The 17203-nt window shown below is 38.7% G+C and overlaps 1 protein-coding gene across 15 annotated transcripts in view; it reads left to right on the plus strand.

Moving 5' to 3' along the window:
• The window catches only part of SYNE1 (spectrin repeat containing nuclear envelope protein 1), a 317571-nt gene that overhangs the window by 268111 nt on the left and 32257 nt on the right, over nucleotides 1-17203 (plus strand). For all 15 annotated transcript variants that reach the window (XM_037391919.1, XM_037391908.1, XM_037391920.1 and 12 more), the window contains 7 exons: nucleotides 1710-1804; nucleotides 2781-3015; nucleotides 3744-3938; nucleotides 7046-7171; nucleotides 7945-8100; nucleotides 10062-10220; nucleotides 10732-10898. In XM_037391919.1, coding sequence (XP_037247816.1) covers nucleotides 1710-1804; nucleotides 2781-3015; nucleotides 3744-3938; nucleotides 7046-7171; nucleotides 7945-8100; nucleotides 10062-10220; nucleotides 10732-10898 — 1133 coding nt within the window. The remainder of the gene's footprint in view (nucleotides 1-1709; nucleotides 1805-2780; nucleotides 3016-3743; nucleotides 3939-7045; nucleotides 7172-7944; nucleotides 8101-10061; nucleotides 10221-10731; nucleotides 10899-17203) is intronic.

The following is a 17203-nucleotide window of genomic DNA, read 5'->3' on the forward strand; positions in this document are numbered from 1 at the left end:
ATAAGAAGAAAGTTGGCAAGTGGTCCCACATAATGGAGTATCCCTCGTATGTAACGAGGCAGTGTACATGCAGAGAGCAAGTGGGCGTTAACAGAAATTACTCTTCTTTTGGGTAGGGCTTGAATACCTCCACTCTAAGCAGAGTTCTTCATGCTTGATAAGCTTTTGTTTTACCTATCCTCTTAAAAAAATACTAGAATTGTCACTTTTGGTGGTTTGGTTTTGTTGTTTGTGGTTTGTTTTTTTTTAACCGGTTGTGTTCCTTTTAGTTTCAATCTGTAAACAATGCTGGTAGATGCTGTTGCCTCCTGTGATTCATCCATGCCCCTTAACTTGTCAGAAATAGATGTGGCAGGAAGTAAAATTTCTGCCTTCTTGCTCAGCTTTCTGAAATTCTCAGTCCCGCAGTATTGTGGATTTTTTCATGAGATAATAGTGCAGATAGTTTTTCTCTGGTTCAGGCTCAGTCATTCACAATAGCCAGGGTATTCAAAATACACTATCAAGTACTTCTGCAAGGAAATTAGACAGCATTGTTTCTTTCTATGGGAAAATTAATGACCTGGGTAACATTTTCAAAATTATCTCAGTGGTTCAGAAAGGCAAAATATAATTTTGAAAAATTAGTCCATCATCTAGAAGTCCTAAGCTACAGACGATGTGCTTGAGGGATTTAATTGCGCAGGTACCAGTGGGTATTTTGCTGGTAGTTGTAGATGCAGGAATTGCTACATCACAGTCTGAGCTGGCAGCAAGCCAGATGGCAGGTGTGTAATCTGGATTTGGGGTATAGTGATCTCAGTTCAGGCAAGCATGAACTATCGACTGTAAACACCGTCACTAACAAAAGAAAAAAAATACCAAGCTTCACACCAGTATACTCTTTCTTTTAATCTCCCTAAAAACTTTTTGAACATGGAGTGGGTCCAGTCCTGAGCTGATGCCTAGGTGTACCTTCATCAACATAAGAATATTCCTGAACATCTTTATCTAGAGACATGGTCCATTACTAAAAAAAAAAAAAATATTTTGAAAAATAAAATTAAGCAGTATATATTTAAGTCATCTTTGCTTAAGTAGTGCTTAGGTATTTTATTGTCTTAAATAATTTAAGTAATAAGGGAGTTTTAAAAGTATTGTGAAAGTTTATTGTGACTAATGGAAAAAATTGGAAAATAAATTGGAAAAATGGGAAGTGGAAAATTGATTGCTAGCTTATATACATGGCTGACCGTTTCTTTTAAAGTTCTATGGGCAGCATAAAATTGTATCAAAAGGTTTTATAACACTATCACACACAATCTGTGCATAAATTCAGTCTAGCAAGGTAAAGGACTATAATACTCTTAAGCATGTCAGAAAATAAAAAGTGTCCTTTCTGTCCATGCAACCTGTCTGGATTTTGTTGTAAATTATAGTGTCAATCACACAATTGTACTGAGAGACATAAAACCTAGCTCCTGTTGATATTATTTAGCTTTTTAATAGTTCTTTTTAAATCTCAAGGAATTCATAATAATTACTAGAAGCAGCAAGTAACTCCAGCAATGAGATTTTTAGTTGTTTTTCTGTTTAAGTCTATGACAAAACTATTGAATAAATTCAAAATGAGAATAAATGCATGAAAATTCATTTTTACCAGTGCATAGGGATCAGATAGTATTAAAATATAAGATCTTGTTTTAACATCCTTGTCTCCTGTACAACAGCTTTTCCAGGCAGAGATGTTCAGCCGCCAACAGATTTTGCATTCAATTATCTCTGATGGGCAGCACCTTCTAGAGCAAGGACAGGTGGATGACAGGTAGGCATTCCTGTATTTTTCTTGCTGCTCTTTATGTGAAGTAATACTTAGACTAGTGGGAGGCTTCCAAACAAAGAAGGTAGCAGATGTCAGGTTTCAGATCATGGTCTTCTGAGACAGAAGTTAGTCACTGTGGTTAAGATATTAATTAGCCAGTTCTTAAATAAGACAGTGTTCTTTAGCACGCTATGGTGTACGTGAATGTGTGAATGCATTTGGGAATACAACAGCCTTGAGGCTGCTTCTCTTGACAAATATTTGCCTTGGATTATCAAGCATGTTGCATATATGTCTATTTTGGTGTACTTTCAAAATGTCACTTTCACCAAAGGAGCCTGCAGTGACAGATTCAGTGAGTTACACTTGATTTATGCCAGCTGGGGTTTTCCTCTACCAAGAGGATTCCCTACTGCCATTTAAGAACACCTGCAGCCTAAATGTGATAGAATAGGAATCCACTGCTGTCGAACTTGTGATCAAATGAGTGACAATCAGTGAAACACCAATGGCTTCACACTTGTGCATATGCACTGACCTTTCTAAGAGTATCATGGTCCTAATACAAAATTAACTGTTTATTGCAATGTGAGAATTCTGTTAATGCTGTATCTTATGCCTGCTTTGAGCTCTTCAGTAAATCTGGGGGTAAACTATGATTTTCTATGAATTTGGCTAATTCAAACTGGTAAAACCTGTGGGTTTTCTTTGTATATTTCTGTGAAGAAGGTAGAAGAGTTTTTGTGTTAAGGGTTTAGGGCTTTTAAGGTCTCAGTAATTGGAGTCCTTTGATTCTTCTAGTACATGAAGTGTGAAGTTCTCATCTTCAGTCAGCTATCATGAGACTTCAGTGCTTTTCTAGTAGTGTTTCATAATTGACAGCCAGAAAACATGTTCCCTTTCCCTTCAGTTTATTGAACAAATAGATCAAAGTATGAAGGTTACTATGTATTTTCATTGATTGATTGATTTATAATAGGGATGAATTTAATCTGAAGCTGACTCTTCTAAGTAATCAATGGCAAGGAGTAATTCGCCGGGCACAGCAGAGGAGGGGGATCATTGACAGCCAGATTCATCAGTGGCAGCGCTATAGGGAGATGGCAGAGAAGCTGCGCAAGTGGCTCATGGAAATATCCTGTCAGCCAGTGAGTGGGCTAGGCAATGTTCCTATCCCATTGCAGCAAGCCAGAGCACTACTGGATGAAATGCAGGTATGTCCAGTGTGTTTGAAGAGAGGAAAAAATTCCTGCCTTTTTTACAGCATTCATCATTTAAAACATTCTTTAAGATGTATTAGATTCAGTCTGTCTGCTTTGCAGAAAGCAAGATTGGTTGTTAGTTCCTTTTTAGAACTGGCGTAGCCTTAGAAGCAGCAGTGCGTGATGGAAATGCAGTTACGAGTTCATAAACAACACACAACAGATAACTTACTGGGCCCTTTCTCTTCAGCCTTCTTCTGTTTTTGCGTTGTAACTAATGTCACACTGAAACTGTCTACATAAAAAAACAATGATATCCTGTTTGAGGAATGTATTCTAGCTAACAAAAAAGGATACCTTGAGTGTCCCATCTTCATGTGAGGTTAACAGCATCTATTTAGGAGCTTGGCATCTTCAAGCTTTTTGGCTGGAAGATAGATATAATAATAAAGCTTGAAAGCATAATAGGCTGTAGAGGTATTATTTCTGTTTAAGAGTAATAGAGATACCAATATTGATGGGGAGAAAGAAGTCTTCCATGTCTTTTTCCCCTTGGAAAAATTTTGTAAAGTTCTGCTGCAGTAAATGATTGTGAAAAGGTTAGGGTAAAGCGTTTGGGCAGTTGCTCATGCTTAAGCCAAGGTATGCAATCCATTGAAGTATGGGCTTGAAAATGAATTATACTGAATTGCTAATTGTAATTAAAAAGACAGAGCTGACAGAAAACTTAATATTTTCAGCTTAAAGAGAAAGTTCTCCTAAGGCAGCAGGGTAGTTACATCCTCACTGTGGAAGCTGGGAAGCAACTGCTGCTCTCTGCTGACAGTGGAGCAGAGGCAGCCCTGCAGACAGAGCTTACCGAAATTCAGGAGCGCTGGAAAATAGCTAGCACCCAACTGGAGCAACAAAAGAAACAGCTTGTTTTACTACTGAAGGTGAGTGTGTGATTTCTTCTTTACTACTTCAGCAAGTTCATGATTTCTCACTTAAACTCAGTTGAAGAAAAACGTTCTCAAGGGATCAGCACAAATACAGGAATTGCATATACACTCCGTGACCTCTTGATTTCATTTCACCACCTCTGAAACTAGAAGTGGTAATTCTTCACAGTAGGCTGGTATTTTACTTGATATCTGTCAGAACACTGCCAATAAAGGCTATTCCTACCATCCCTATTTTCAACATAGAGCAAAAATGTATTTTATTTTGCACAATGCTGGTTAATTTTTATACATACTTGTATTGGGTTTGCATGGCAAAGTTTTGGTAGTGGGGGGCTACAAGGGTGGCACCTGTGAGAAGCTGCTAGAAGCTTCCCCCATGTCCGATGGAGCCCATGCCATCCAGCTCCAAGCCAGACTCACCACTGGTCAAGGCTGAGTCCATCAGTGATGGTGGCAGCTCCTCTGTGATAACATATTTAAGAAGGGGGAAATAAAAACTGCACAACAGCAATTGCAGCCAGAGAAAGTTGTGAGAATATTTGAGAGCAACAACTCTGCAGACACCAAGATCAGTGAAGAAGGAGGGTGAGGAGGTGCTCCAGGCACCGGAGCAGAGATTCCCCTGTGGTCTGTGGTGAAGACCACGGTGAGGGGACACGGTGAGTCCCCCTGCAGCCCATGGAGGTCCACGGTGGAGCAGATAGCCACCTGCAGCCCATGGAGGACACCACACGAAAGCAGGGGGTTGCCTGAAGAAGGTCACAGCTGGACCCTGTGGGAAGCCCATGGGAGCAGGCTCCTGGCAGGACCTGTGGACCCATGGAGAGAGGAGCCCGGACTGGAGCAGGTTTTCTGGCAGGTCTTGTGAGCCCGCAGGGGACCCACACTGGAGCAGTCTGCTGCTGAAGGACCACACTCCATGGAAGGGACCCACGCTGGAGCGGTTTGTGAAGAACTGCAGCCCGTGGGACGGACTCATGTTGGAGAAGTTTTAGAGTACTGTCTCACATGGGATGGACCCCACACTAGAGCAGGGGAAGAGTGTGAGGAATCCTCCCCCTGAGGGGGAAGGAGCAGCAGTGACAACGTGTGACAAACTGACCACAACTTCCATTCCCCATCCCCCTGCACTGCTGGTGGGGAGGAGGTAGAGAAAAGAAAAGCAGGAGTAAAGTTAAGCCCAGGAATAGAAGGTGGGGGTGGGTAGTGGTGGTGGATGGAAGATGTTTTAGGGTTTGGTTTTGTTTCTTATTATCCTGCTCTGATTTGGTTGGTAGTAAATAAAATTAATTTCCCCAAGTTGAGTCTGTTTTGCCCGTGACAGTAAATGGTGAACAATCTCTCCCCCTCGATCCGTGAGCCTTTCATTACATTTTCTCTCCTGTATCCACTTGAGGAGGAGGAGTGACAGAGCAGCTTTGGTGGGCACCTGGCATCCAGCCACAGTCAACCTGCCACAATACTGTATTGAAAATTAGGCCTGCCTTATTCTCTCTACATGCCAGTGTCAAGATCTGTCTGGCAAAGTAGTATTCTGTGTTTCCTTCCAGTGTCTTGAGTATTTGCTAGTTTAGATAAACTTCTGTGATCTTGGAGAAGAGAGCCTTGAACTTTATTTTGTTGTAAGCAATGTCCAGAATGTGTGCTGACCTCACTTCGAGTATTGAAGGTGATAGGCTGAAATTTAAATTTGGTCTGTTTGTTTTTCCCTTTTACTCATTCTAAGGAGGATAATGAAAATTGGACTTACATGAATTACTAGAATAGGGCAAGTGCTTTTAGAATAGTTTCAGGTCTAATAGAAGTACAGAATTATGAACACTTTAGTTTTGCTTGTAAATAGCAAGAAGCAAAGCGGTCCAAGCAAATGAAATACTATTTTGGAAAAGTTCAGATAAGTAGATTTTTCTTCCTTTTTCAGGCATTGTTCCTCATACCTCAGCTTCTAGTGGAGGAGTTATGTCAGGAAATTTTAGTCATGAAAGCCGTTACCTAGGGAGACCAAAGGTTTCTGTGGTGTTTTGTCTCAATGAAAATATGGAACTTAACGCTTGAAGGTGAAGAAGTAGGGCAGTTACCATGCAGTTTGCATAAATCATCTCATAGATACCGAACCTTCATTACATTACGCTAGCTTGATCTTAAATACATGACTTTTTAGTGGTCTTCTGACCAAATGGGAAGCACAAGTGTGTATCCTAGAAGTGTATGTGCTGTATTAGGAACGTCACCAACTGTTGTCTTGTAAGGCCATATTACTCAGGAGAGAAGAAAGAAGACACTAAAGAGAGGATTTTTTTGCAAGACATGTTGTTTGTAATTCTTCATCCTGAAGATGATCATGAAATACTGGCATAGATTGGAAAAAAAATGGAAAGGAGAAATACAGAGGCAGTGGTAGGAGAATATCTTGAAACAGAAAACTAAGAGAAAAAAGAGAAACATGTTTTGTATTTTCTGGTATCATACAACTGGCATTCTTTATGGGTTGACTGGCTTATTAGAGATCTGTCTATGAGTACCTTTTTAGTAGGCTTTAACAAGCAGGTAAGGCAGGTAAAACCTTACTGCCACATGACTATTGGTACAGTTTAATTGCATTGGACACATTTAAAATGTTGGAAAGTATACATATACTAAAGCTGGGTGTAGCTGCTGTAATCATAATTTAGAGGAGACACTGCAGGTACTTCAGTCTGACCTGAATTTGCAGTATCCCTAACCACTTTTTTTTTTTTCTGGAGATTAATGCACCTGAATGGAGCTCTTGTCAAAGAACAATGGCATGTTTAATACAGGCATTCAAGAAAGGAAGTGCAAAATAATTTTGGCAGGAAGATGCTTTTCTGAAAGGATGGAGTTGGATCTAGACAATGTTATAACTGGAGGCTTTGGCTTGTGTATTTCTACTAGCCGAGACCTACACATAAAAATTTGTGTGACTTAAGCTCTGGGACTATGAGTATTAGAGGAGGATTTCAAGGCATGTTGTTATTATTATGAATTTTTTTTCACTATTTAGTGGTTAGTTAAGCAAATCAACTGACATAAGTATAATCCAGATCTGAATTGAAGTCTAATAAACATTCTGCCTTCAGGACTGGGAAAAATCCGAAAAGGGCATAGGAGACTCCCTGGAGAAGCTAAGATCATTCAAAAAAAAGCTTTCTCAGCCTTTGCCAGAACACCATGATGAGTTGCATGCAGAGCAGATTCGTTGCAAGGTAAAGCGCTTATTCTCTGTTGGTTGTTGTCACATCTTTGCCTGCCTTTGTGCAGTAACCTCTTCCATCGTTGATAGGCTTCACGTTAGTGACTGTGCAAACCAGTCAGCTATCCCTGTGATGAGAAACTATCAATGTTAACATTTGGACAGCATAATACTTGAGCGATCTCAATGAAAATCCTGCAGGATGAATGTAGATCTGATCAAAGTGACATCAGAACAGGATCTGAAAAGTACTGTATACGTACTAAATAAATAAAACTGGTGTGCTTTTTATTATAGAAGTTCTAACTTCAAATTTAAACTCGGTATTTAAACTGTTGGTTTAGTGCTTATTTTTAAGGCGATGTTACTGTGGAGAATCTAAGATAACACTTTTTTGCCTTATTCTTTGCAGTTCAGAAATGGATTAGAACTTACAATATTTTCAATACATAGAAGTCCAAACCAATACTTGAAATTCTCAAATAGCTTTGAACTTTAGAGAGATTTGAGTAGGATATTAGTTTGTGACTACTTGCTACAAGGCTGATGTATCATTCACTGTTGGGGAGTTACCTCTCTCATAACTCTGAAAATATTGGTACATACGGGTTTGGTGTTTTCTTTTTATTTTAAACAGGGCTGAAACAGTCTGCTTGAAATGGTGGGTCTGCTCAGATACGCCTTTAATTCAGTGGCATAACAATGCTTGTCTTTGTGCTTCATCAGCACATTCACATTTTTACTTGTTAGCAAACCAGTTGTTTTTGCTTGTGCACTTCTTTTAAGGAGTTAGAGAATGCTGTTGAAGGATGGACAGATGACCTTGTACACCTCTCTCTGCTGAAGGACACCCTGTCTATACATATCAGTGCAGATGATATCTCAATCCTCAGTGAGCGCATAGAGCTTCTGCAGAGGCAGTGGGAGGAGCTGTGCCACCAGGCAAGTATAGTACTGAACACAGATATGAGTATGCAGGCTACAAAATTGTTGGGAGAAAAACTGAATGCAGGTGTCAGCTTTTAGAGAAGATGCATGTAGGCACAATGATATTCAAAACTGAACTCTGGCTGAATCAAGGAAAACACCCGTTCAAATGCCAAATGTTTCCTTTAGTCACTGCTAGTGTTTCTAGATCTCTTAAACTTTGTCATGGTCATGAGGTCATATATAAGCAGCCTTGAAAAACCAACAAAAAGTCACGCTATTTGCTGTGGGACTGCGGCATGGCTGGCTGGGGAAAACACAGAAGTAATACAGTTACCTGTGCTTCAGTGGAGGAGCTGTGCACAGAAAGGCTGTCCCCTCCCTGCTCAGCATTAGTCTGTTGTACCTTCAGTTCTGCTGATAGCTTCTGCCCCTTCAGATGTGTCTGCATTCCTATTAGTCTGAGGGTGAAATGAGCTGAGTATCATTTCATTTTTCAGGTATGTCATGCTATTAGTATTTCATGCCTCCATTTTGCACTTAGAAATCCAGGTAGTAGAGTCTCTTGCACCCAGCTTTTCAAATAACCCTGATGTTATTTATGTGGTTCAGTAGAGACTGCAGTCCAGATATACCAGGGCTAACTTATGAAATAGTTACCTCATATAAGGTACCTGTGAAGGCTTCAAAAACACCCCAGAGTCAGAAAAATGCTTCACAATTAACATCACAGAACTTGTTGGGTTAGTTGCATTTCAGTGAGCCAACGTAGATACATCTAAACCATGGTGTAGTCACTGCATGTATGTTTATGGTAAAGGAGGGAGCCAAGTAAAGGAGTTTATCTTAGTTTTGTGTGTACTGAATATTTCAGGATGTAACCTAGTGCAACACTTTGTTCAACCGTTGCTTATTTCCGGAAAGCTGCCATCAAGTTTAGAACTGCAAAAAGGAAATGTAAGATCATGCGTATGCCCCTCTTAAGCCTAATATGGTAGTTAAAGAACACATCGCTCTTGTTTATGAAAGAGCAGATGCAGTCTTCATCTTCGCAGCTGAAATGCTGATACAAAGTCAGAAACAATGCAGGTTACAATGGGGAGGAAGTAAGTAGCTGTACAAATGTCTGAAACTGGAGAGGTGACTGCTGCACACCCTCTGCTGCTATTTTGATTTCAATGTCCATCTTTGTCTGTCCATTACTATTCATAGTCTGTGATGCTATATACCACTGCTATAGCAATTTCTTCAACATAGCAATGTTCTCCTTCCTCATGTATTAACAATAGCATTTGCCAGTTGGATGTTTTATGCCTATTCTTTCCTGTCAGGACACACCTCAGTCCTTTGAAATTCCTCTAGGTATCCTGCCTGTTTAGGAGAAATAACTGTCTTATGAAATGAGTGTATTGGGACTCAGGTAGAGAATTGCTTATGAAAAATATAGTGTATCTTTGATTTAGCTTTGTACTTACAAATCATGCTTATGCAGAAATTACAGAGTGTTTTGGAGTTCACCATATGTTATGTATATATCTTTTGGTTTTGCTTTGGTCAAGCATTTATATAATCCTTTTTTCTTTAATCTCTTCAACTAAAAATAAAGTATTAATGTACTTAACAGCATTTCATATGTGAACAAAAATAGCAAGGAATTTTATTTTTATCTTCTAATGAAACCTTTGGGTTACAGATGTTATAGAACAAGATACTGACAGGCTACTAAGTGTAACACTTGGATGCCTCTCTCTGTGTGTAGGATGTAGCTAACAGGAAACCTGAGATTAACACATATCTCTAAACTCACAGAAAGTCACACAAAACTTTTGCAGTACAACTCCAGCTTATTTTAATGGCAAGTAAGTGGCTGGAACACTTTTACAGGGCCAGAGGAATTCACACTGAAGCAGTTTTTCAATCATCTCTTAAATACATTTACTAGTTTGTTTTTATTTATACTCTGCAAATGCTTTAAGGTTTCCTTACGTCGACAACAAGTTAGTGAGAGACTGAATGAGTGGGCTGTCTTCAGTGAGAAGAACAAGGAGCTCTGTGAGTGGCTGACACAAATGGAAAGTAAGGTTTCTCAAAATGGTGACATCCTCATAGAAGAAATGATTGAGAAACTGAAAAAGGTACACAGTGCATGTACACTTACATGCTCTTCTTTAACTGCTTGCTTGTGTTGTGTTGCAAAGAGGATACTGAATTAGCTGAAATGGAGTTTTTACCTTACAGTGATGTTTATAAGTTCCAGTAGGACTGTGTGTTTGTGCTCTCTCACTATCAGCATTTTGCTGTCTTTCTTGAGGTAGGACCTCCCAAGGGTACCAGAAAATTAAGTAAATGCAAAGTCAAAAGGTGTCTGAATGGTTTACTAAATGTCCAATCAGAATTGCCTGTAATGAGTTTAAGCATAGCAGATATATTTATGGAAGGTGTTGTGTTTTGGGTTTTGGGGTTTTTTTTTTCATCCTGATGAAGTTTTTCATGGTTATACATCTAATATTTAAGAGGTTGTTTCTCCACGGTACCAATTACTAAAAAAATAACATTCACATGTATTGTTTTAAGGTTTCTTTAGAGTGTAGAGCAGAGTGTACTCAGAATAAGTACCTTGAGTTCTGATTGCTCTTTACTGTCCAGGATTATCAAGAGGAAATTGCTGTAGCCCAGAAGAACAAAATCCAGCTCCAGCAAATGGGAGAGCGACTTGCTAAAGCCAGCCATGAGAGTAAGGCGTCAGAGATAGAGTACAAACTTGGCAAGATCAATGACAGGTGGCAACATCTTCTAGATCTTATTGCAGCCAGGTAAAACAGTTGGTTTATGTCTACATGCTATGTGGAACAGATTAATATGCTGGAATTTCATGAACTTAAAATCTTTTTATTGTCTGCCTTTTCGTCATTGACTGTGAAACGAGCTTATTCTTAACCATCAACACGTTTCTGTGACATTCACCTTCCTGTTTCACTTTACATTACCTGACATTTCTTCAAGAAGAGTCAATTCAAAACATTTTCTGCTAGAAAGACACAGGATCGGTTTCAGTCAGATTTAGTGAGCCTTCCTCCAGTAGCATCTTATTTCAGATGAGTGCTTAAAACTGGGCACAAATGCAGTTTTTCTAAATATTCTTGGCAGAGGAATTGAAACAGTGCATTTGTAGTTCTGGATTTTGAGAAGAGCAGTTCCAAAACTGAGTCTTAGTTTTTCTGCCTGATGATTTTTTCATGGATGGAGAAGAGTAACTGCAGGTAGACATGCACAGTGGGCTTAAAGATTCTTATTACTCAAGGTGAAAAACATAACAGCATTTTTCATAACTTAAAGAAATAGAGGATTTTTGTTTGATACATGAAGAAACCAGTTTATTTGTTTTCAATACTTTCTATTGAGATGTGCTACAGGCTGCTGTTAACAACAATGATTTTGTCACAAGTTTGCACTTCATAAAATGTACATACACTTTATATTTTATGCTTCTGTGATGTAAGGACGTACGAATTAGTAATACTTTAGTCCTGTTAGCTGCAAAAGGGTTTGTTTAGTTCCATTGTCTTTTTTCATCTGTTCTTTTTTAATATGGTTTTACTGCATTCCTGCTCTGAAATCTGTAAGCATGGGAGCAGTAAATTTTATGTAAGCAGAAGCATTCTGGTGGCTCCAGCTCCTTTTATAGTAGTTCATTTTAAAGTAACAAACACTGTATGTTTCTTACAGCACAATTAAGTCAGGAAGTGGTGTGTTATGGTTAAGGAGCCTGCTGGTTTCAGAGGATGTGATACATCACCAGTAATTGAACATGAAATATATTTGCCGTATTTTTGTGTTTGTCTTTTGAAACACCTACTTGGACAAGTGTTCAAATAATACCTTCAGGAAGTTTCTAGTGAAAAGTGATTGTATTCAGAAACTGCAAAACACATCTTTAAAAGATCTGTATCGTCTATTCAGTATTAGAAGTTAGAGTCCTCTATAGGGTCAGGATCCTGTATCATTCTTGGAGTGGGGAGATATAAACTGCAATATTATACACTTAAACTTTCTCATTCTGTTATCATGAAGCAGAGTGTCAAGTCCTAGTTCTAAACTAATTTATATAAAATCTTTATTTACTTTTATTTCCAGATTTATTTTTCAACTTGGCCTTCTCAGCTAACTTGCTCAGCACTATTGTATGCAGTAAAACATATAACCCTTTCCATCCTAGTGCTTACTGAAGTGAAAAAAAACCTCTGCAAAGTTTGAATGTTGCATTGCTGAAGTTGGGAAGTAAATGGTGGAGAGATTTGATTCTAGGTTGTGGTTATTTTGCTAACTCAGCTGTAGTTCAGGCTGACAGCAGTTAAAGCCCAAGTTGTTGATTAATGTCTGTACAAAGTACTTGTATTGCTGTCTAATTCCCACTGGACAAAAGGTTTGCATCCCCCAAGACAATTTTTAGAAGGCTCCAGAGGCTCTTCAGAATATGTTGTTACATATTGTGGTGTGTTCCTGCTATGGTACTTTGGAGTCTGGAATATATCATATAATACGATTTTGGCTGCACTCAGCAAGTAAATGCAGATTAATTTTTCTGAGGTTGAGAATGAAATACATCTTTTCATATTCTGGATCCCTGACAGCATTAATAAATGATCAGAGCCAGCGTATTTTTCTGCAAAGCTACAGTCATCCCTTGCCTAGGGCATTTTTCTTAATGGTTTGTTTCCTACAACTATGAATGAACAGAAAGTGCTCTGTGAAAATGCTTTAGTAATATATTATGGTAATATGTGTCCAGTCTGAATCTTTACCTATTGATTTCATGCTCTGCAGTGGAACTTCTCCATTCACCTGTAAAAGGCTCTTTCTTACATTCTGTTTCCTGACCTATGTTTTTTTAATTGCCTCTCCATTCTGAGGAGGTCTCTAACTGGAGAAGAGGCAGCTACAGAAAGGTAGCTGTGTCTCTGCATCAGTCTCATCTGTTTCTGGCCTTCTAGAACATTTTATTCCTTTCCGATGAATTTTTCTGATACGTCAACGCAGTGCAAAAAATGTTATAGATGTGTACAGCCAGGAAGCAGTGCTAATACTGCAACTGCTCAGGCTTTGCAAAGAAGGCTTTGTTGTGTGTTTTCATCCCTTCCCCTAGCACTCACGGTCCACATTCCTGGAGATCAAGTCTGGCACATGTTGATGAATGCAAGTTTTATTTAGAAGCATGACCACTTGTCACCATTCAGTCTCATGTTATCAAGCAACGGCTGCTAACATTTGTTTGGCATGCAACATTTTCTGTACAGTACTCACCAGCAAAGAGAAGTGTTTCCCCTTTCCTCCCCCCGCCCAAAGCACAGTGTTTGCAGGCTTTTGGAGTGGAAGTTCTTCTTTTTAATGCTGGAAAATTTCATGGTGGTGGCAGAGGACTTGCGTGCTGTGAGGATGGCAGAGGACGGCAGTGTGGATTCAGATCTCCCAGACTGTAATTGTGATATCACAAGGCAGGCAGCTATTTTTGTTTGCTTTTGATTGATACAGTTCTTTCTGAAGTCTTGTCTTGATGAGAAACTAATTGAAATATTGATATGTAGAAATCACTGCCTTAGCTAGAAATTAGTGTTTTCTGCTCAGTTTAAAAATATTTACAGTGGTAAGAGCATAATTTGTTTTACAGCTAGTACTTTTGGATCCCAGAATAATTTTTTGCTACTGATGCAGACTTAGAACTAGTAAAACTCTTTGCTGTCTGGAAGAAGCTGTATACTGGTTTTACTGCTGTTTTTAAATACAAGAGCATGTACACACATGAGAAAAAGCAGACTTTGTATTTGTCTGCTCACTGTTTGTGTCATCAAAGGGGCATGGCTACAAGCAAAAGGCAGAGAAGGAGAGAAGCTCTAAAGTGTTTCAAACTTATTGAAGCCGGTCTGTACTGTACCTATTAATGACTGTTTTGTTACTGCATGTAATACTTGAACTCAGCCTACATCATCCTAGATTTTTGATTCATCTTCTCTTTATCCCTATTCATGTTATCTTTTCTAGAAGTTTTGTTTTGTCCAGAGTTCTAGAAATTTGCTCTTTGAAAGGAGAAACTGTGGTCTGAAGAGCAAATATAACTGACAGTACTAGTGTCCAGCTACACAATAGTACTGTGCTTTGACCAATAGATCTTTTTTATTCATAAAAAGATTATTTTAAACTGTTTTTTTAAAAACACTGGTTTTAACAGTGTAATATTTTTCACTATTTCATAGACTGTTTGTTGAAACTTTGTCTCCAGTTCCAAGTAGATATTTTAAAAAAAAAAAGTGTCTGCTTTCTACTGGCTTTGTACAGACATAGCTAATGCACTCTTACTGACTTTTTTCATGTGTTTTTTTAAAGTTTAATATTAGTAACCAGCTGTCTAAATTACTAATGCAATAGCTATGAGCTCTATATGATGCATAGTTATGCATTTACAGAATTGTTCCTCTTTAGGTTGAAGTGGAATCTAAGGCTGTATAATTTGGGACTAGATAAATTAAAGATACTTGGGCTTAATTTCAGCTCTGAGTTTTTCTCCCACTGCCTTTTCTTAATGTAAAATAGATATTTTAAAGTTATTACTTTCTCGGCATAACCAAAGCACAGTAATTGGAAAAGGGAAACATAAGCATCATGAGCCCATTCAAATTTTCAGATAAGTTTTTGTCAGTAAACAATAAAAACAAACAATTGAATTCTGCAGTATTTTCCCTTCTGAGAGTCTTAAGTATTTCTAAAATGTAGGAACACTGGTGCATGTGTGTTATATAAAAAACAACCTGTAAAGCAACCATGTTATGGGTCCAAGCCTTTGATTTCCATGTGGACTCTTGATTATGAAGGAGGGGAGTTACCTCGAGTCTCTTGCAGTAACATGCTTAAAGCTGTAACAAAAGCACGAGATGATTATTGGAATAATTAACTGTTTAAATGAAATCTTGTAAATGGAACTTCAAAAGGGCAAAATTGCGGTTGGCTAGGGATCCAACATAATTGAATGGTTTATAATTTGTCCTTTGTCTCTGAGCAGGGCTTTTAGTTTCATTAGCTTTCAGGCCCCACCAATTTCATGGAAATACAGGATTTGACGTGCTGTATTTTTAAGAGAGACATAATTTTGTTGCACACACATTATGTAATTGTTTGTACACAGGCATAATATTCAGTGAGATGAAGACCATGGGCATCTTGCCTGCTAAAATTCAGAGGAAAACTCTTAGACTTGATGGATTACATCTATTATTTGTTTGCAGATATGTTTTCACAGTAGCTGGAGGCATAACACTGTATTGCAGTTCAGCCAAAAAAGTAAGCCCAGCATACTCCAAGAAGCACTTTTTTATTTGCATCTATTTGTACCATGGGCAAGGAACCTGTTATGTTAGACTCTGTACCAGAAAAGAACAGTCTTAGTAAATGCAGTGGGGGGCAGGAAGGGAGTTGTCCTTTTTCTTGGGGGGGTGGGGAGTGGTGCTTTTTTTAACTTTTGGTATTTAGGTGCAGGGAATTGCAATGGTTTGGTGGGAGGGCAGGTTTAGCAGTAGGTTTTGGTTGGAGTGTTCTTTTACTGTGTCACAGTTCTTCTTCCTTTGGTAGCTTAGGTTATGTGACTGAAAATAGCACTAATTGGGCCAGGGTTGTTTTTCACTCGTGGCAGGGACGTATTCCCATGCAGTCTGCCTGAGGCAAAGAGGGCACTTTCTAAATGACGGGGCCTTTATCAGGTGTTACGGGCAAAATGCAATAAAATCCGCCACAGGGGTTAGGGTACTATACAATTACAAACAAGAATAACCTGGTCTGCGACTTGGGCTTGCAAATGATAGAGTAACATTGCTTCTACACAGTGATGACATGACTCATTGTTCCTTTTCCTGCTCCAGCATGCCTGCAAAGGATCAGCGGCATCCAGCCTTCGAAATCTAAGCAGAAAATGGGCAGGATTTCACTCCTCTTTAATTAATATCAGAGACTGGAAAGCTGTATGTGAATTCCAGAAGAGTGATAACCAACATTTTTGCTCACCCTGTGAGCAATGTTCAGTTGGTCCAAACCCACAAAGCACTGCCTGTACAACCATAGGTGACAAGGAGATGGTGCCCCCAGGCATTGATTGTTCTCCTGGTGTCTCTCCAAGGCTAAACCCATAACTGTGTTTTAGGATAACTGGGGCAGTCTTTCAGCATGATTGTGTTGATTTCGGTCCCTTCATATCCAGATTTTAAGATTACCCAGATTTTTTCCAATTACCAAGATTTTTTTTTTTCAGATCACAACCCTGCAGCTGTTGGTCATGAGATTCTGGCAAGCAAGATGTGTTCAAGCTGTTCTTAAGCATGTTTGGTGCTAAAGAGCCATAGTTTCACCATCTGTGATCTAAAAAGAGGGCTAGAAAGAGTGAAAAAATTGAAAGATTTAACTTTTAAGTTTTTTTAATTGATGATGTTAAGATCTCTGCATTTCTCTTTGGTAAGAGAAGGACACCCATATTAGACTCTTAATGGTCAGCTGCAACCACTGCTTTAAATATGGAAACACTTGATAAATTTGCTGGTTAGTACTATGGAAAAAATGTGAATTGCCCTGTTTGAATTACAGGGTAGTCAGGTGGCATTTTGTTTGTTTGATGAATCTGGCAATCTTGTATTTTTCAACCTGATCTAGACAGTCTATTCCCAGGTGCACTAATCTCTTCCAAGGTTTCTGATATTGAAACACTGAAGTGAAAGAGCAATAGAAGCATAAAATGGAATGTTACTCAAAATTGTTTGTAGTACTACTTAAATGGAAGAAAAAAAAGCAAGCTTAGAAACAATTTCAGAATCCACTAATGTACGTTATGTAACATGGGAATAGGAAGGAGGGAATTAGAATTACTCAGACATTTCTGCAGTTGAAACAGGCTGAAGGAAAAAATACCAAAGAGAGGAAGAAGGTTTAGTCAAATTTTTCTCACTGTCTAAGCTTGATGTTCTCTTAATTAAAATAAATCCACTATTTATTTTTTCCTGGCCAGTTTCATCTTTTTAAATCTGAACTAGTCCATTAAGACCAAGAACAATTTAAAGCAGCCCTTGGGATTCAGGATTTCTCACTA

This window comes from Falco rusticolus, chromosome 6 (assembly GCF_015220075.1).
Source record: "Falco rusticolus isolate bFalRus1 chromosome 6, bFalRus1.pri, whole genome shotgun sequence".
In the NCBI taxonomy this organism is placed as follows: Eukaryota; Metazoa; Chordata; class Aves; order Falconiformes; family Falconidae; genus Falco; species Falco rusticolus.